At 35.8% G+C, this 20844-nt stretch overlaps 1 protein-coding gene across 1 annotated transcript in view; it reads right to left on the bottom strand.

Annotated features, from left to right (window-relative positions):
• Positions 1 to 20844, bottom strand: part of LOC410926 (PH domain leucine-rich repeat-containing protein phosphatase 2) — a 109713-nt gene that overhangs the window by 43823 nt on the left and 45046 nt on the right. The window contains exon 5 of the mRNA XM_026439470.1: positions 7850 to 8082. Coding sequence (XP_026295255.1) covers positions 7850 to 8082 — 233 coding nt within the window. The remainder of the gene's footprint in view (positions 1 to 7849; positions 8083 to 20844) is intronic.

The raw sequence follows: 20844 nt of genomic DNA, 5'->3' as shown, positions 1-20844 counted from the left end.
AAGGATTGATGGAAAGGTTCAATCGATAAGAAAGGAAACTATAATATGTATCACATTTAAATTAATCGACAAGTATTTTTAAAACAATAATTTATTATGTTATATTAACATTAATTTGGAATAAATTAATTTGACAAATCGATATTTCCATTTAAACTTTTTAATATTTAAATAAATATAATTTAAAGGAGTTCAATGCATTGATAAAATATTCGACTAATATTTAATAAATATAAATAAATAAATTAAATAGATAAAACTAGACAAACAATGCAAAACTAAAATAATTATTAAATATTTGTATCGAGATGCTAAACCAATTATTAATTATAACTTCCCTTACCAAATTCAATGAAATTCGACTGTAATATACAAACTCAGATAAATTGAAACAAGAAAATAAAATAAGAATATAGGAAGAAAGATATTCCTTTTTAAAAACACGAATTTCTCAATAAAATAATGATCGATGATTCTCGATTAAATTTAAAAATCATAATCCAAGATATGATTTTGCCATCTACTTTTATCACATGGACAACATGGGAGAGAAAGATAAATGGGGATGGAAAGACAAATCACTTCTTCCCGTGACGCAAATGTGACGCGAGGCGAGGCGCATGGAAGTGATCGTAAAAGTGACGGCCGCACGGACAGTAATTCCTGATCGAATGATACTCTGGTTCGGCCTCGAAATCCAGACTCGACTCGCGTATCGTAGATCAGTTCAATCGAGGCTTTGTCATGTAGTTTCACCTCGCTACTTTAACGTAATTCCATGGTTACGTACAGTGCTATACGAGATGGAATATATCTCTTCATTTGCTCCATCCTGACTTTTCCAACCGAGTTATTCGAGTTTGAATATTTCGTGGAAAGAGAATCTCGTTCGTTGCGTTATTTTATTTTACGTATTTTCGTGGAAAGAAAAGGTTTTCATCACATTTTTCTCAAGATTAAAGATTTATTTGATGTTTTGTTAATTGTCTTATAATGTCTTTTTTTTTTTAAATTTCTTCACACGTTTCTTACGATTCTCTTCAAATTTCCAAAGATTTCTTATATTGTAAGAAATGTATTTGTCTCGAATTTTTATAAATATCGATAACCTTTCTCTTTTTCCAAAGATTCCATATTTCTTCAAAATGATCATGTTCTTTTGGAACGATATTTTATTATTATTATAAGTTATAGCTTTTCTTTCAAATTAAAAATTTCTTCAGTCGTAACACGTTTCTTTCGAATCTCTTCGAATTTCCTCAAGATTTTCAAAGATTTCGTGACTCATATATTTGTCCAAATTTCTAGAAATATCAGTAACTTTTTTCTTCTCCCAAAGATTTCATATTTCTTCAAAATCCCTCGATAATCATATTTCTTTCCGAACGATATTTTATTATTATAAGCTATAACTTTTTTTTTAAATTAAAATTTCTTCATTCCTGACACGTTTCTTTCCATTCTTCTTAAATTTCCTCATCTCCAAAGATTTCTCGACTCGTACATTTCTCCCAAATTCTTACAAAGATTCTTCAAAATTCATCAATGATCATATTCTCTTATAATTCTCTTATAAGCTACATATCTTTTTCCAAATTAAAAATTTCTTCTTCCTCAAACATTTCTCCCAAAATTCTTACAAATACCAAATACCAATATCAATTTCCTTCAAAATTCCTCAATCATATTCTCTTATAATTCTCTTATAAGCTATATATCTTTTTTCAAATTAAAAATTTCTCCCAAAATTCTTACAAATATCAAATACCAATATCAATTTCCTTCAAAATTCCTCAATGATCATATTCTCTTATAATTCTTTTATAAGCTATATATCTTTCTTTTTTCAAATTAAAAATTTCTCTCAAAATTCTTACAAATACCAAATACCAATATCAATTTCCTTCAAAATTCCTCAATGATCATATTCTCTTATAATTCTCTTATAAGCTATATATCTTTTTTCAAATTAAAAATTTCTCCCAAAATTCTTACAAATACCAATATCAATTTCCTTCAAAATTCCTCATACTCCATATTCGAGCAATATGATAACAATCTTGTTTCATTTCTTCCTCAAATCTCTCCATTACTCTTTCAAACATCAATCACAAACAACAAATCTCTCCCTCCTTCCCTCTTGGAAACGCTTTGCGAGAGATCAGAAATTCTCGCGATACTTCACAAACGTTCCGAATTCTTTTCGTCTGAGGGAAACAAACGCAAGAGGGGGAGGGGGAGGAGGAGGCGCATGCAGGCAGCCACCAAGCTTTCGTTAAAACGGAGGATCGATCCTCGCGAATAACCACCCCGTTCCTAGCGGGGAATAGGAGAAGAAGCAATAACGCGAAACGTTTCCGCGATAACACAAAAGACATTCCGACGATTTCGTTCGTCCCAGGGCCAATAATATCGACCGACCGTGATCTACATTTCGATATTAAAGTTTGTTCATCGTGATTTCATATTCACCCGGCGCCCTTAGGCCAATGTTTGCGCCATTCCGAATTCCTCCCCCGTTTCCGCTCCCCTGAATCACTCGATGCCATCAACCCGCCCCTATCTTTCCAACGTTATCTTATCTTACGGGATAAGAGAGGATGATGGCCTCCTCCTCCTCCTCCTCCTCCCTTTGATTTCACGTGGACGTTCGTTTCACGCGTTTCTTCCACTTCCTCCCGAAAAAAGGAAAGGTTCTTCTTTATGGATTTTAGATATTGCGAATTCGATATGGCGCCGGAGACGAGTTCCTTCTCGTGTCTTCATGTTCGATCGCGGGCCTCTTTCCAAGTCGTTTCCTTCCTTTAAGGCTTCCTTCGAGGATCGAGAGGAATGAATTTTTAGGAAGAAGCAAATGGCTTTTTTTGGGAAATATCAATCAAAAATCGTAAATTCGAATTTTGGAGATAATTAAATTCTTCTACCTCGAGAGATTTTTTTGTTACTTTTGTCTCGGGGAAAGAAATTCGAAGTTTTGTTGGAAAATTGATTTGACTGTGAATTTTTTCAATCACGTTTAGTTACAGTGATTCAACTTAATTAACGGCAATTGTAAATATTAAAGATCGAAAAGAGGCAATTTTATATAATAAAACAGGATACGAAGATATTCGAAAATCATTGAAAAGGAAGTTTTGTTGAAAAATTGATTTGACTGTGAATTTTTTCAATCACGTTTAGTTACAGTGATTCAACTTAATCGTAAATATTAAAGATCGAAAGGAGGCAATTTTATATAATAAAACAGGATACGAAGATATTCGAAAATCGTTGAAAAGAAAGTTTTGTTGAAAAATTGATTTGACTGTGAATTTTTTCAATCATATTTAGTTACAGTGATTCAATTTAATTAACGGTAATCGTAAATATATAAGGGGCTGATCGAAAAGAGGCAATTTTATATAATAAAACAGGATACGAAGATATTCGAAAATTGTTGAAAAGGAAGTTTTGTTAGAAAATTGATTTGATTGTGAATTTTTTCAATCACGTTTAGTTACAGTGATTCAACTTAATTAACGGCAATCGTAAATATATAAGGGGCTGATCGAAAAGAGGCAATTTTATATAATAAAACAGGATACGAAGATATTCGAAAATTGTTGAAAAAGAAGTTTTGTTGAAAAATTGATTTGACTGTGAATTTTTTCAATCACGTTTAGTTACAGTGATTCAATTTAATTAACGGTAATCGTAAATATTAAAGATCGAAAGGAGGCAATTTTATATAATAAAACAGGATACGAAGATATCTGTATAATTATTGCTAATAGCTTATTGCTCAAATTGTTTTCTTGGAATTTAACTCGTGATATCCGGTATGCAAATGTGATAATCGCATTTTGCATTTTTCTTCTGCATTTCGCAATAACGCTTTAACGTGATCCACCAAGTGGAATCCTTTCGATATTGGTCATGGCGCATCTAAGATTGTATTACCTTTCCTCGCACAGTATCTTATTCGAAACAATACGCGTAATTTTACGTAATAACGTGATTTCGAATGCAATCGATAGCTCATATTCCCGATAATGACTAATATTTCATTGAATAACGGGAATTATATTCGACCATTTTATTTGATCTTTCGTCGTTGACTAACGCGAAGATTATGAAAGAACTTTCCATGTCCTTCTCTTTCAAAAATATAAAAATATTCCACCGTTATTTTCAATTTCTCAACTCGCTTTCCTAATATTCTATTTTACTTTCTTTTATCCGCTTCCATCCTTTCACTCTTCCATTCCATTTATTTTCAATTTATCTTAAAAAAGAAAAAAAGGAAGAAAAATCCAGAGCGAAGAATACGAAAAGAAGTAAATTATCCGATTCGAGTGTTAATCGTCTTGTCCTAATTACATTCCTTCTCGCGATTTACAACTGTTCTACAAGCAGAATCCGAAGGGATTTCCATTCTCGAAACTCCGTCCGTGCAATCATCAATCGTGCACGTTTATGGTAGAATTTCGGGGAGGGCAAATCGAATTGGTCCCCGTGAATTAACGCGCACAATACCTTACCTTAGGCCAATGGGAACACGCAGCCAGCGCCACCATTATTGGCGGCCGATTCGATTAACCTGCGTCGAAACGCGGCGGCGGATGCGCGCGTTTGACAGAATGGACCTTTCCGATTCATTGACAGATCGATATCTCGTAACGATATTATCTGTGTTATTATCTCCTATCGTTTCTCGTTCGCGCGAATTTTTCTCTCTTTCATCTCTTTGACCGTGCGTCGTTCCTCTGTTCTACGATTCCGTGTATAGGGATTATCTAGGAATTTTATGTATTTGGTGATATCATAGTGGAATAAACCGCTTGCAATAGAAGATTTGTAAAACTGTTTGTAATTGAGATTTGATTCGAAAAAATATGTTATCACATATATTATAAGATACTAATAATAATAGTTTATTAACAAATATATTCTACATTAATGATTTTTCTTGAAAGTTTAACTCTCAATTATTGCTCTCTAAAAGAAGAATTCTTTACTTGCTTCATCATTTGATATTTCATCTTTTATATTGTATATTATGTAGAATCTATATGTTGGATTAAATTAACTTTTCACTCAAAAATCTCAAATCTATATTAACAATCTACATTAATAATGATCCTTAATAAAGGAACACACTAATCAAAATTCCTTTTTCTTAGATTCTTCTTTAACTTTCAATTATTCCTAAAAGAGAACACATTATATTTTCTCTAACACAAAATCCACACTATTACATTTTCTTTAGGCTTTATCTTAATCCGTAATAACGAAAAACACCTAATCAAAATTCCACTTTTCTGGATCCTCCTTCTTATCCTTTCCCTCCAAGTATCTCCACTTTCCTCGATCCTCCTATTCCATCATCATTATCACCATCATCATCGCGAATAAACTACCCTCAACCGAGTTTCCCGCCCTGCTAATATCCCAGAAATATGAAATATCGAGCGACGCCGATTGAATTCCAGAGCTCACTTTCTTTATTTCCGCAGCCAGGCTGGTCGTGAATGCAGTCTCAGGCGTATCTTTTTGAGAAAAACGGATCTCGAGCATCGAGAGAGAACAGAGTTCAGGTCAATGGTTTCCAGGATATAAGAGCGGCGTTCGGAACAAATATCGAACGAATTCTCTTCGTTTTTGGATAACGATCCACCGATGGAAAAATGCAAAAGCATCCCCTTCCTTCGATACTGGCGGCCATTGGACTTCTTTGGTGTCGGTTCATTTTATTGAATTCATCGTGCTCCGCCGCTGAATTCTCGATTTTAAAGGGGAGGGAGGATACCACGTGCCACGCCATGAATATTGCGCCGTCACGATGGCCCACGCTCGAAATGGCCGCTTTATCGTGACCCGCGTCGATTTTACGCCACTTGGAGATGGATTGGTCGAAGGAACAAGGTCGATTTGATCGTGGAGGAGGTATAGGAATTTTCTTATATAGTTTGGGAGGGATACGAAGGAGATGTAAATTAACTCGTCGATGATCAATTTCTTTTTTTTAAATTTAATATTGGAGCAAGTTGATGGAATGGAAGGGGGTGTTATCGATATTAATTTGGATTTATATAAGTCGATTGTCGAGCGAGAATGAGAATGAATTTTTTCTTGCGAGAATAAAGGGATAAATTGTTTATGATTGATAATACGATCAAGTTTTCACTCCTTCGTGAATTTAATATCGAAAAAAGTTGATGGAACGTAAATTGACGAGGTTTGGAATAAAATTTTCCTAACGAATTATTTTGATAATTTAATTTTAAATTTAATTATCGAAGAAAAATGAAGGAACGAGGAAGTATCGTTTTCCTAAGTTGATTCGAAAATTATGAATTTATGGATCGATCAGATATAAAGAACGAGGCCAAGAAAATGTACTTTTCTTACCGATTTAACAAGACGATTGTCTTCTTACAATTTTACCGGATAAATAATTAATTGTCCGCTTAATTTAATTTTAAATATATGCAATAATTTTAAACGGTAGCTTTGCAGAATTCCGTATAAATAATACGATATCTTGGTAAAATTTTGTCTTTTCATTAAACGCAACGAGTTGCAAATGTGACGTGAATTGAAAATACATTTGCTTTATTCATTATACGATTCAATGTATCGTGAAATAAACTGCATATTTATGCATTATGCAGACCTGGATACTCGGAGGATAATGTTAAAAGATAAATAAAATAAAAATGCAATAATCATAATTAAAGAGACGATTAATGACAACACAAACAATACACTAAAATAAAAAAAAAAATCATTAATTAAAACATCACCGTTATTACCTCTCCTCTTTCCTTTCATTCGCTTGAACAATCAATTTCTCAACTTGCTCTCCAAAATACTCGTCAACGAAATTTTCATCTCCCAGAATATTAATAAAAAAATATATAATATCAATATGCTCTCTCGTCAATTCAAATCACGATTGATCATTGACTCCTCTCCCTCCTCCTTCGATATTCTTCTCCTCGCCAAAAGATTAATTCTAATTACTTAGGGCGTTAAAACTCGGCGGAGGTCCTGCGAGAAGCGCGCGAGAGTTTAATCGTTTGGATCGCGTTTCAACCGATTCATCGAGGGGAGGGGGGATTAAACGAGTTGCCAATTTCAATTAAGGGCGCGATCACAAAGGAACCACCCCGGAAGGGAAGCCATTCGGTCACGGCCAATTTAATCCCCAATCTAATTTTTAACGCTCGCATTCCGTCCAAGAATTGTCACACACTTCCGTTTCTTCTCCTCTAGGAAGGATACGAATAATTTCGAATAAATATTTATCGTGGCTCCTCCTTGTCACTGTTTTTGTTATTGTTATGCTTGAAATTTGAAATTTTGGGGAGAGAAGAAGGAGGAGGAGCTTCGAGATTGAAATCTCCGTTTCTCCATGGATTTTTCCGTCCCTCCTGATAGGTAGTAACCCGATATAATAAGGAATAACAATTTTTTGGAAAATTTGAAACGAGAGGAAGAGAAAATGGAAAGTTTTGGGCGAGGTATAAATTTTTTAATTTAAAATATTGCGCAACGAATATTATTGGTCAATAAAAGAAAATGGTTGTTTCGAGCAATTGAATCGTACCACGAATTCCATAATTCATCCCTGTTGACTATATAAAATAAAATTTCAAAGAGAATATTTTTGTTCCTATCTTCTCTTTCCAATTTTTCTTCTCCCTTAACCGCAAAAAACGTAACGAAAAAAGAAATGACGTAGAAAAATAATAAAAAAAAAAATGTAAGAAAGGAAAATCCAGGAGCATGGTCATCGTGGAAAGTTTGCTAGGTAGTAGTGGAGAGAGAGAGAGAGAGAGAGAGAAGACCCTTGTGTTTGACTTACCTGTTTAATCCAACTTTTCCACAAGTCTCTGTCCCAGGGGTGGTGAAAGCCAAGATATAAGTGTCTCGTCTCGCGATGGTGACTGTCCTCCTGTTGTTGACTCTGATGACACTGGTGAGTGACCCTTGGAAATCCAGTGATACGCAGCACGAGTTTACCCAGACGTGACGGGGCATAGCACACCGCACCCCCACCGGCCAGTTCCATCCACTCTGGCCGAGATTCAGGACAGGCTGGAATCGGGATGATTGATTTCGAATTTAGTTACGACCAATTTGACTTCCCCCCGTTATTGTCACGCGACCCATTTTCAATCAGCAAGCTTGGAATTGAGATTGGTCACCTTATCGATACGCATCGAGGGTATAATATATGGATATTTCGTTAACGATAAAAATAAATTGTTTCAATGTATGCATATTTTACTTTCTTCATCACACGTTTCTTCTATGCTCTTATCCTTTTCACATTCTTCTAAATTTAAATTAAACAGCTATTAATTCCCAGATACTTGTTTATTTTTCCTATTCATCCTTGATACACTCATTGATAAGATAAAAATTTAATTCTATGTATCAGCTATTGATCTAGATATTAAGTGTCTGACACTTTTACATTCTCTTTCTCAATCTAGACTAAACAGCTATTAATCCAGACACTTATCTTTCAGTTATCATTGGTATATACACTAGGTAAGATAAAAATTAAGTTCCAGTTTATTGATTTAGACACTTTGTGTATGACACTTCTTCTATATTCTATTCCAATATTATATCACTTTTATATTCTCTTTCTAAATCTAAACTAAACATTTATTAATATAGAAACTTGTTATCTTTCTGCTATCATTGATACACTTGATAAGATACTAGTACTCTAGATACTAAGTGTCTGACACTTTTTCTATATTCTATGTCATTGTCACATCACACTTTTACATTCTCTTTCTGAATCTAGATTAAACATTTTTATTAATCTAGAAACTTGTTATCTTTAGTACGTTTGATAAGATACTACTACTCTAGATACTAAGTGTCTGATATTTTTTTCTATATTCTATGTCATTATCACTTTTACATTCTCTTTCTGAATCTAGTTCAAACAGTTATTAATAGATTAGAAACTTGTTATCTTTGATACATTTGATAAAATATATAACACTTCTCTTACTGAATCTAGAACTTAAACAACTGTTTATACAAACACATTTGTTATCCTTCTCATCGGTTACAGAATAAAAATTAAAGCATCTATATTATAGATGTTAATAGACTATTTCTATATCTCATTCTACTTTCACAATAAGCATCATATCTTACTCCCATCCTTTCCACTTTGAGTATCCTTTCAAACTTTTGCTTCCTTCTATCTTATCCTCAAACTGTGTCATCGTCTCGCGAAAAAAATCGTTTCATCGTGGAACGTTACCACGATTGCCTCTCGAACGAGGTAAATTCAGGACGGATCAACAGTTCCACCGGCTTTTTGACAGTGACAAACGCGGCCGAGCCGCGTCATCTAATTACACGGGACTACGGGTGGCAGCTGTCCATCCATGTTTCGGGGAGGGATGAGAGGGAGGGTGGGTTTCAAATCCCAGCCACGTTCGTTTCACGCCGCGTGAACCACGCGTAACGCGGTGCTCGCGGTTTGACAACGCGGCCCATCTCCCTCTCCCTCTCTCTCTCTCTTCGATATCCCTCCCCCTTTCCAAACCTTTTCCGGGAAAACAGCGATGCAAATCGGATTTTATTTGCCCGACGCCGCGATACGATCAATTGGAATCAAGCATCCCTCGGGTGGTGGGATGATTGGAATAATAACGTTCGTCGAGCTCGGCCATAATTGTTCGGTTGTTCGTGAAATGGAGAAGAATCGTTCCTGAAATTTTCCTCGTAACGTTGATTTTATAATAAAATTTTTGATATCGATTTCCTTTCAAAATTTTTGGACTTCGAATCGAGAGGAAAGGTTGAAATTTTTTACCATCCATATTTGTAATTTAAGGATCTTGGATTCTGTGTAAATAACATAACTCCAAGTTTTTGTAAAACTTTTCTAATTTCTTCACTTGGAAACAAGCGAAATTCGTTTCGAAATTGCACAAATCTCTCGTCAAAGTCGTTGAAAGAGACACGTACGTAATTTCACGATATAACGATGAACAATTTCCCCTCCATAGGAGGATCGCTCTCCATACATTTTCAATCGATATCCGATAAACGAATAAACGAATATACACACAATCGTTCGTTTCACAATCACGATACAATTTCAAATCTTGAAATTGGGCGCCACGTATATTAATTTTCACGCCCGTGTGTATCATATTTTAACGGAGACCACTTATGGGACGACATCGGGGTATTCGCTCGGGGGAAGGGAATTAATAATTGGTGATTCGGCGAAAACAATTGCGCACTAATGCGTATATACGACTCTGCCGATAATATTAACCGCTCGGGGACGATCGTCTCGCGAAAAGTAATCCTCCGTAGACTCGTGTAAATCCATGATATTCCCGTTTGCAACAAAAGAAAAACGGTCTTCCTTCAATTTAATTTAAACTTTCGTTCTCGTTTATTAATCTTGGAGATGGAAAGAGATATTTTCTTTTTTAAGTTCTCTTAAGTTTCGAATTCGAAGGTTTTATCATCGTATATACTCGTAATATTCGACGGTTAACCATAATTCGGTTCCTGATAATGCGAATTTATCGTGTAATTTAGTTTAATCAAGAATCTGAATTTATACGCTCGTTCAGCGTATAAATTAATAGTTTCGACCAGATCGGTGAATGAATAATTTAACGAGGAATCGGGCGAAAGTATTACATTTTTGTAATAAGAAAGGAGGGGGATGAAAATTGATAAAACTTGACTTTAATGCATAAATTTGTATTGCAGAAAATTGCGAGTGGAGGAAAAATGACGAGATAAAAATTTTTTAAAAAAAGAATTGGAGGGAAGAGGAAGGAAAAATCGATGAAATTCCGTTGTTGCCGAAAGAATAGTTCGATCCAACTCGAAATCAACGCGCAAAGTAACAACGAGATAAACGATTTGGCGTCGGTTAATTAAAAGTTTTCGAGAAAACTTTTGGCGATCTCGAACGCTTCGACTCGTTATCGAGCGAAAAAGAACTTTTCCTCGAGGATGCTCGAAACCGATCGATTTTCTTCGGAGACAAACAAATTTGCACAGCGAAATTTTCCGAAATTCGCTGAAATTAAATCGTAATTTCGTCGATTCACGCATCATCATCATCATCATGGAAAAGCAACGGTTGACCAATGAGCCGCTGATCACCGCTCGCTCACCACTCTGATCACGCTGCTGCTGCTCACTTTGCGCTCCCTCCTCCTCCGCTTGTTTATCTTCTCTTTTCAAATCGCGCTGTTTGCACGGTGCACGTGATCGATGCAGTTCGTTCACATGCAAAATGAAACGACGAATCTGCAGAATTGGACCGAATTTTCAGATTTAGATTTCAAAATGTAACTTCGATCTCGTGCTGATACAGACAAACCTATTGGGTTGGCAACTAAGTAATTGCGGATTTTTTTTAGAAAATCAAAGACAATTTTTTCATGGAACTAAATAACTTTATTCCGTAATGTGTTGCCCATTTTGATCAATGATCTTTTGCCATCTTTCAGCCAGCATCATAATCCCACGTTCATAAAACTTGTGGTTTTTATTAGCAAAAAACTGAATCAGATACGATTTGATATCATCATCGTTATTGAAATTTTTATCATTCAAGGAGTTTTGTAAAGATCGAAACAAAAAGTAATCGGATGGTCAGGACTATATGGTGGATGTGGCAAAACATCCCAACCAAGCTCCAATAATTTTTGCCGAGTGACCAAAGATGCGTGTGGCCTTGCATTGTCACGATGGAATACAACATCTTTTCGATTTGTCAATTCGGGCCGCTTTTCTTCAACTGCATTGTTTAATTTCGTTAGTTGTTCAATGTAGACAACAGAATTGATCGTTCGGTTGGGTGATAAGAGTTCAAAATAGACAATTCCTTTGTAATCCCACCAAACTGATAACAAAACCTTCTTTCGACGAATACCAGCTTTTGATGTTGTTCGAGCTGGTTCATGTGGCCTGCTCCACCATCTTTTCCGCTCGATATTGTTGTAAACAACCCATTTTTCATCGCCAGTTATCAGTCGTTTTAAAAATGGATCATTTTCATTACGTTTCTTTAGCAAATCGCAGCTGTTAATGCGTTGCGTTAAATGCTCTTCTTTCAGTTCGCGAGGAACTCATGTATCGAGTTTTCGAACATAGCCAAGTTGTTTTAAGTGGTTTTCGATGCATGTATGCGATACATGAAGCTTCTCTGCAATCTCACGAATTGTACTGTGATGATCCGAATCGATTATTGCTTCGATTAGGTCGTCATCAACTTCAACTGAAATCCGCAATTACTTAGTTGCCAACCCAATAGTTTAAGGATTTATATTAAATTAAATCAACAGCATTGATCGTTCGATTATATTCATCCTAAATACGTGACGAAGAGAATTGATAAAAAGCAATAATATATTTGATCATTGGAAGTTTAATAACGCTATTTCTTAAGGTGATTCGAGAGTTGAGATTCTAATTTGTGAGTGTGCTATATATTTTATTAAAATTTATACCGTGCAATATTTAGTGTAACGTAGCTCGCACGGGATTCGAGAGATTTCCTGTCTAAATGAATTTAAGGGAATTAGAGAGCGAAACTTTTTGATGGGGAGGGCGAGAATTAGATCCGTTTAAGCGGACGACACTCCAGAGATCGTCGAAATAACTGTTTTTCGCATATTCCAACGAAACATCGCAGTTCGCTTGCAAAATTCCCATTTCTCCACAGAAAGTAAATATTTCGAAATCAAAATGGATCGAAGGAAAAAAAATATTGTGATCGAGAAGCGAAGAAAACTTGCCTGCTCCGTTACCAGGAGTTAGATAGAAGGAGGAGGGACTTGGAGGGAGAAAAATTTCATTTTTCTCGAAGCGTTCGATTATTCTCACGTTACACGTGCACACGCGTGTATATATACGAGAAAATAAAACACGAGTCGGTCGATTTGCGTACCCGGTTATGAATTTAAATCGGCCGATGAATATTTATACGGTGATTCGGTTGTTTTCTTCACCTGTGCTCGTAAGAAAATCGTTGAAACCGACGCGTCCGTTGTTTGCCTTCCGCCCGAGAGAGGAAAATCGGCCGAGGTTCTCTGCAATTTTTATTCGCGATCCACGAAACGAGCAGGAGAATCGAAAATCGAATATTTCGAACAAACTTTGGAATTTTCAACTCGATTTGGAGAATGTTCGCGTTAATACTCGCGTTGATTTAAAGGGAAATTTTTCGAGAAACCACGATTATTCATCTTTCTAAAATATAATAATAAAAGAACAATCGTATTTGATTCAATATATGTCCGTCATTCTGGAATTTTTTCGAATACTTCGAAAATTCGTCGGGAAGAATTTCATTCATTTCTCCAATATGAAATCTTCCGATAAAAATATTTACACGAAAAATTTCTCTCATCATTACAAAATTTCATAATCAACGCCATCTAGTTTCCCTGAAACAGTCGTATTCGAAATGTTCATCGTTTTTGAATCTTAATATAATAAAGGGTGTCCCAAAATTAACGCAAGATTTGAATTTGCCGCCATTTTTGCATCAAGGTTGTTGGTAACCCTGAAAAAAGAACAGCTGAGAATCATTTGCTCGATGATTCCATAAATAACCCTATCCTATGTACTTTATGATTCATCATTTAAAAAATAAATGTTCATTGCTTTTGAATCATAACATAATAAAGAGTGTCCCAAAATTAACGCAAGATTTGAATTTGCCGCCATTTTTGCATCAAATTGTTGGCAACCCTGAAAAAAGAACAGCTGAGAATCATTTGCTCGATGTGTTATTTCATAAATAATCCTATTCTATGTACTTTATGATTCATCATTTAAAAAATAAATATATAAATACTAAAAACTCTCTTTTATATTTAATTCAAATCTTGCTTTGTTAATTAACCCTTTAAAATATAATCTTCCAACAACCGCTTCAAAAATTTACAAAATTTCTTCACATTTCTCACGTAAACCGTATCGAAGGTCTACCAAAAACCATCAGTATATCTCGAAACGTCCTCCGCATGCTCAGCTTTCATCAACGACGCAAATCACCGAACAAATCATCCACCGAAACGAGGATTCAAAAGGAACGGTCAACTCTAAATCCATCCTTCTCCGTGATGGATTTGTCGCGTGATTTCGAGGGGAGGGGAGCTTCGAGATTTTCCTCCCTCCAGCAGTTGATTAAACTGACTAAAACGGTCGGTAACAGGTGGCGAGTGGAACGAAACAGGGACAAGAATCCCTGCTCGTCCACTTCCTTAACAGCGCTCGTTACGCTCACCGATTCATTTACTTTTCCACGCTTCTTCCTCCCAAATTTCGTATCGATCTCTCTCTCTCTCTCTCTCGGTTCTCGTTTTCGGGTCGATCGATGAAATCGATCCGTTTCAAGGAGAGCCTTTCGTCGCCTTTCTACTTTTCGCTCGGCCCTTCACAGTTAATTCGAGATCCTCCTTTCGTTCGAGATCGTTGATGAAGATGCGCGCACTGTGTACAGGGGAGGAGGGGAGGAGGGGAGAGGATAATTAGGAAGTTTGGATTAGCGGAGAGACGTCCGAAAATGAGAAGCACGAGGGTTGGAAATTTGTGAATGTGTAAGAGAGAGAGAGAGAGAGAGTTCAGAGCTCTTTGACGCGGTACCGGCTTTTAATTCGATTTTTACTTTCCAACTTTGTTTTAGTGTATTAGTTTCCAGAGTTTAAATTAGTCAAAATCGGCCGAAAAAAAAAATTCTTTTTCTTTTTATCACCGAAATATTCCATCGAAATTTAACGATGGAATTGGAATGTCACGTTAGAATTAATAGGGAAAGAAAAATAAAGAAGATTTCTTTTTTGTAGGAATATTCAATTTATAGGATTTTGTTAAAAAACAGAAAAACAGAACCTTTTTCCTTTTTCCTTTCCTTAATTTTGTCCAAACGTAAACCTCCTATCTCGAAATCAACTTTCACCCAAATTTCGCGACAATTCTTAATGGAATAAAAACACGGATGCACTCACAGATAAAGAGAGAGAAAGAGAGAAAACACGAGTAATTTTCCGATGGACTTGGCGCTTTCAAGTCGGATCAAAGCGATATTTACAAAGGTATTTTGCACCTTTTTCACCTCTCTTCTCCCCCCAATATCAGGGGCCATTTGCCGGCCTACAGGGGCGTTGCTGCGATCGACGAGGTTCCGCGAACGGATCCATACGAAACGGCCATTGATTCCGACATTTTTATCAAATGACAACGAGGTTGAACGTCGCTTTGCCGAACGTGCCCGGAATCAAATCACTCCTCCTCGGCCCGGCTTCTCCATCCAGGTTCGATATTTCAACTTGCAGCTCAACAAATGGAAGCGCAACGCCATGGAAAACAGACACGATATGCCTTTTTCTTCCCTCCTCCTCCTCCTTTTCCCTTCAATTTTGATCTCTATTTCAAGAATTCCGTCCAATCGTCGATCCTTTACTCTTCCCCTTTTCACTCATTTTATTCTTCGGATCTGTCAAAGATTCCGTTCAATCGATATCACTCAACTACGTCTCTTTCTCCCATCTTTCCTTATTTATTCCCATTTCTCCGTTATTCGAATCACTCTTTTCCAAATCTATCCCGATCGTCGTCCCAATTTTTCTTCCATTTTTCTCTCTCTATCTCGAATTTCTCTTCTCCAAAGATTCCTATCTAATCATTTCTCCCCGTTTTTCTTATTCCCTTCCTCTATCTATTTCTACCTCTGTTCTATCATTTCTATCTTTTAAAGATTCCGTCCAACGATATCGTTTTTTCAGTCTCTCTCTCCTTTTCTTCCCTTTCTTCTTTCTTTTTTCTCGTTCCACGTTTTCTTTCGTTTCGTTCCTCGTTCAAAGACTCTCTCTCTCTCTTCGTTCAATCTTCGATACAGAACCACGTTCTACCTTTATCTCTCCTTTTCTCGTTTCACATTTATTTATTCCAACTTTGTCCTTTTTTGCACGATCGATCGACCCTTAAAATTCACGTTTTCCCCTACGAGTTTCTTCCTCTTCCTTTTCGCGGCTAGTTTCGTCGGCTTCGAAAGTCGAAACCGTTCAATCCTTCCATTTATCCAATTTCTATCCCCTCCTTCCATTTCGTTTCACCCGCTCCTTTTCCTTTTTTCCTTTCCTTTCTCCTCCTCTTTCGAGGTATCAGGCGGAACAGCGAAAAAAACTTGCCGATCGATTAATTTCGGGACAAGACACTTCGTTTTTTCGTTTCATCCGAGCGCATTGTTTTTTTCTCTTCCTCTTCTTTTTTCTCCCCCTCTCTGCAATTTACGATCGACAGCTCGGCCGACACGTCTCACCCACTCCCCTCCCTCCCTTGTGACGAGCACGACGACTATCGATTCATTCCACGGCGGTACAGAGAAGCGATTAGCCCCCTATCGCTAGATCCATCGTGGATTATCTTTCCACGAGATCCTTCGTGTCTCCGTTAAGAGGGGCGACCCTCGTTCCCTCCATCTTTTAATGAGAAATACGATCCCTGCTCTCCCTCCACGTCAGTTTATGGCAATTTATGGCTCGTTTTTTCCGGATTAGGGGGAGGGGGGACTGGACTAGCGCGTCACGGTGAATTTTGTGGATAATTATCGAGGAAGGATGGTGGGTTGTTTAAATTTTTATGTCTGAATAAATGTTTGAACAAGATTCTTCTTAACGATATATATTTTTAGATGAAATACGTCTTCTTCTACTAGATTTAAAAATACGAATTATTGAATCTCTCGTAAAATAATTGTATTGTAAAATTTCGTACACGTCTCGTTTCGAAATTATTAAAGAAATATCGAAATATTAAATTTCTTTAAATTCCTCATTAACGTAAAGCATAATATTTCCAAATTGTACGAAAAACATCGATTGGAATTATTAATGAAAATATACGATTTCCAAGCTATCAAATTTCTCTATTATAATATATCCTTCTTTGTATTTCCTCTTCTCATTCCTCATTACTACAATCATATCCTTTATTAAATTTCGAATGATAAATAAAAATATAAATAATACAATTCCTCTCTCTATATATTCTTCTTTCTCTGGAAAAAAGATAGAAAAAAGATATTTCAATACTAGATCTATCCCGATATTATTTTCGAGACGATCAACTTCAACCGTTTGCGGGATGTGTTTAAAATCGTAATTGCGTGTCAACGCGATAAATCCTTTTCTCCGTTGGTGAAAGAAATTCTTGATCCGCGAGCGGAACCGTAGCCGCGCCAACGGTGACAGAATCGTTCCACGAGGATAAAGGACAGGACGTAGATAAATCATGGTGTTTCGTGGACAGGATAGGAAGAGGAATTCAGGAGGAGGAGGAGGATAGTTTCGAGAGGCCGTGGAATCGTGGATGTTTTCGTTTCACCCTCAACTGACGTGGCTTTATCTTTCGAAAGAACTCGTCGACGCCCGCGTAAAAATGGACAGAGAATCGAATCGCCGTGAAACGTGGCCAAACGATGTTCCAATTCAATGCGAGCGAAGGTAATTCGTTCGAAATTTAAAATTTATTACATGTGTTTAAATTAGAAAGGATGAGATCCCTCCAGTTTCTTTTCTTTTAGTTGATGATACTCTGTCTTGGAATAATATAGGAATAAGAACAGTTCAGATGTTGTGGAAAAATATTGAACACGTTCACTGAACACGTTTGAGCAAAATCATATACAGTGTTGAATCAAAGAGGCCAGTCCTTGTGGTTAGATTGGTTAGAATTATATATTCATATCATGATCTAATTATTTTCTTCGTAGTTATTAAGAGTACTTGTGGGATCGGTTTATTAGATTCGTTCTATGTATTTTTCATTTATCACAATTTTTATACGCCTTGATCCTTGGAACAAATGATATACGAAATTAATATCGATATATTTTTGCCTGCCAATTGTTTCTTCTTGCGAAACCACCATTTCTCATTTTTGGACTCTCGAGCATACGTTATAAACACTGATTTCGATTGATTTATTCTATCAAGCCTACCATACTCGATCGCAAACGAATTCTTAAATATTTAAAACGAAATAATAAATTCACATAAGGAAAATTCTTAAAGCGCAAATTCGAAAATCTTGAAAGATTGAACGAAAAGAGGAAAAGAGAAACAAAATTTGAAAAAAAATCGGCAATATCGGCAAGAAACAGAAGAAATACTATACCCAACGATTAATCATTATTCCCTTCGAGGAACAAGAAATCGAATCTTGGAGTAACACGATTAACGAAGCCTCGCCGAAAGAAGTTTCGAACAAAGCGCTCTTCTACTTCATTTCCCCCCCTCTTCCCTTCCTTTCAATTACAATACCACCGTTTCTTTCCAACGAGGGCCAGCAAACATCCATCTAAAACACCGACAGTGGTTGGCCGACCAGGATTAATCCACGCGAAATACACCAATTCCTCCTCTCGAACCAACGTTTGGGATGTTTTCATCCACAGTTTCTTATCTCGAATGGTCAAGCGGTTTGCGAGAAGAAAATCCAATTTAAAGTTCGGTTATCAGTCATTCGAGGGAGGACCTTAGGTCCTCCTTTCAAACGATTTCGCCCGATGAATCCGACGATTGATCGGCGTGCAACTCTCCCCCCCCCTTCTCTTTCTCCTCTGGATAAATCAAAGCCGAACATAAATTGCGCCGCTCGATATCGGACATGTTTTCTTTCCACGAGACGCTATCCCCCGACAAAACGATCCTATCCACAGATATTTCCATAGTTCCATTCTCCGCAACCCGATGGAGGAAAATTTATTTCCATTCGAGGAAGGATTTTCCAATATTTTTAAAGGACGCGTCTAATTGTAATTTGTGATGTGCGCCAATTTCTTGTTATAAAAGGATTTATTATGAGAAAATTTTGAATTTTCAGACAGAGTGATACAGAAATATGTATGTTAATTTTGTGTGAATTATATTCTCAATAATGGTGGAATTTATTTTGGTAATTGAAGGGAAATTTTTCGATGTACGAATTTTGAAAATTTGAAATTTCACAAATTTGGAATGAAAAAATTTTAAAGGATTGTAATTTGTGATGTGCGCCAATTTCTCGTTATAAAAGGATTTATTATGAGAAAATTTGGAATTTTCAGACAGAGATTCGCGAGTGATTTGCGATATAGAAATATGTATATTAATTTTGCGTGAATTATATTGTCGATGATAGTGGAATTTATTTTGGTAATTGAAGGGAAATTTTTCGACGAATTTTGAAAATTTGAAATTTCACAAATTTGGAATGAAAAAATTTTAAAGGATGTGTCTAATTGTAATTTGTGATGTGCGCTAATTTTTTGTTATAAAAGGAATTATTATGAGAAAATTTTGAATTTTCAGATAGAGATTCGTGCTACAAAGGAGAAATATGTTTGTAACAAGAGTTAATTTTGCGTTAATTGATGCGTGAATTTTGTTATATTCTCGATGATAGTGGAATTTATTTTGGTAATTGAAGGGAAATTTTTCTATGTACGAATTTTGAAAATTTGAAATTTCACAAATTTGGAATGAAAAAATTTTAAAGGATGTGTCTATTTCTCGTTATAAAAGGATTTTATAAAAAAATTTTGAATTTTCAGATAGAGATTCGCGCTAGAAAGGAGAAATGTGTTTGTGACGTATGAATGTGCGAATTGAATTTTTTTTAGAATTACATTTATATATAACATTTATTATTGAATTTGATTATTATATTTTCTATATTCCGTCAGCGATTGATTTTTATATTCACGCTCGATTCTCATTCTCGAAATTATTAAAACTACGAGGTTTACTCGTTTAAAATGTTCAATTAGTTCCTGGAATAATTCTTGAAGAAGATCTTGTCGTAACTTTTCCACAGCAAACTTTTCTTATATTCTGAAAGTGTATTAATTCTTCTCTTCGAATCGTCCACTTTCCCGGCTATATTTTTATATCGTACAAGTGGAAAACGCTCGATACCTCGGCCAGAAGTTGAAACTATAAAAATCGAGGACAGAAAACGGGGAAACAATCGAGAGTGGAAGGACTCGAAGGGACGGAGGAGAGATTTATAAGTCGAAACTTTCTCGAAACGAGTTCACGGAAGTTTTGATCGTCGAATGAAAATTACCAAGTTGAATTACGAATCTCAGTAGCCGGCAAGAAACACATATGCGATCGCGAAAACATCCCTTTTTCTCGCCTCGTAACAACAACGCTTCTTCCACTTCTTTACTTCAATTGTTCTATTTCAAATCAAAACAGTTTTCCATTTACTCCAAATCTTATCCCCCTTAACGAAAAACTAACTTTTCAAGTCCAAAATCGAGAAATAAAAATTCCATCCTTTCCCCAACCCTCAAATTAACCCTAAAAATACGAATCTTAAAATCGTTCAAACGATACAAAGAACTCGTTTTAAATCTCTAAAATAAAAGAATAAAATAAAAACTCTGTCAACATTATTTTACAATATTAAAAAAAAGAAAGAAAGAAAGAAAGAAAATGAATGTTTAACGAAAAACTAACTTTTCAAATCCAAAATCGAAAAATAAAAATTCCATCCTTCCCCCAACCCTCAAATTACCCTAAAAATACGAATCTTAAAATCCAATCGTTCAAACGATACAAAGAACTCGTTTTAAATCTCTAAAATAAGAGAATAAAATAAAAACTCTGTCAACATTATTTTACGATATTAAAAAAAAGAAAGAAAGAAAGAAAGAAAATGAATGTTTAACGAAAAACTAACTTTTCAAATCCAAAATCGAGAAATAAAAATTCCATCCTTCTCCCAACCCTCAAATTAACCCTAAAAATACGAATCTTAAAATCCAATCGTTCAAACGATACAAAGAAC

Source organism: Apis mellifera, linkage group LG3, assembly GCF_003254395.2.
Source record: "Apis mellifera strain DH4 linkage group LG3, Amel_HAv3.1, whole genome shotgun sequence".
NCBI lineage: Eukaryota > Metazoa > Arthropoda > Insecta > Hymenoptera > Apidae > Apis > Apis mellifera.
This window is presented reverse-complemented; position numbering and strand designations above follow the sequence as displayed.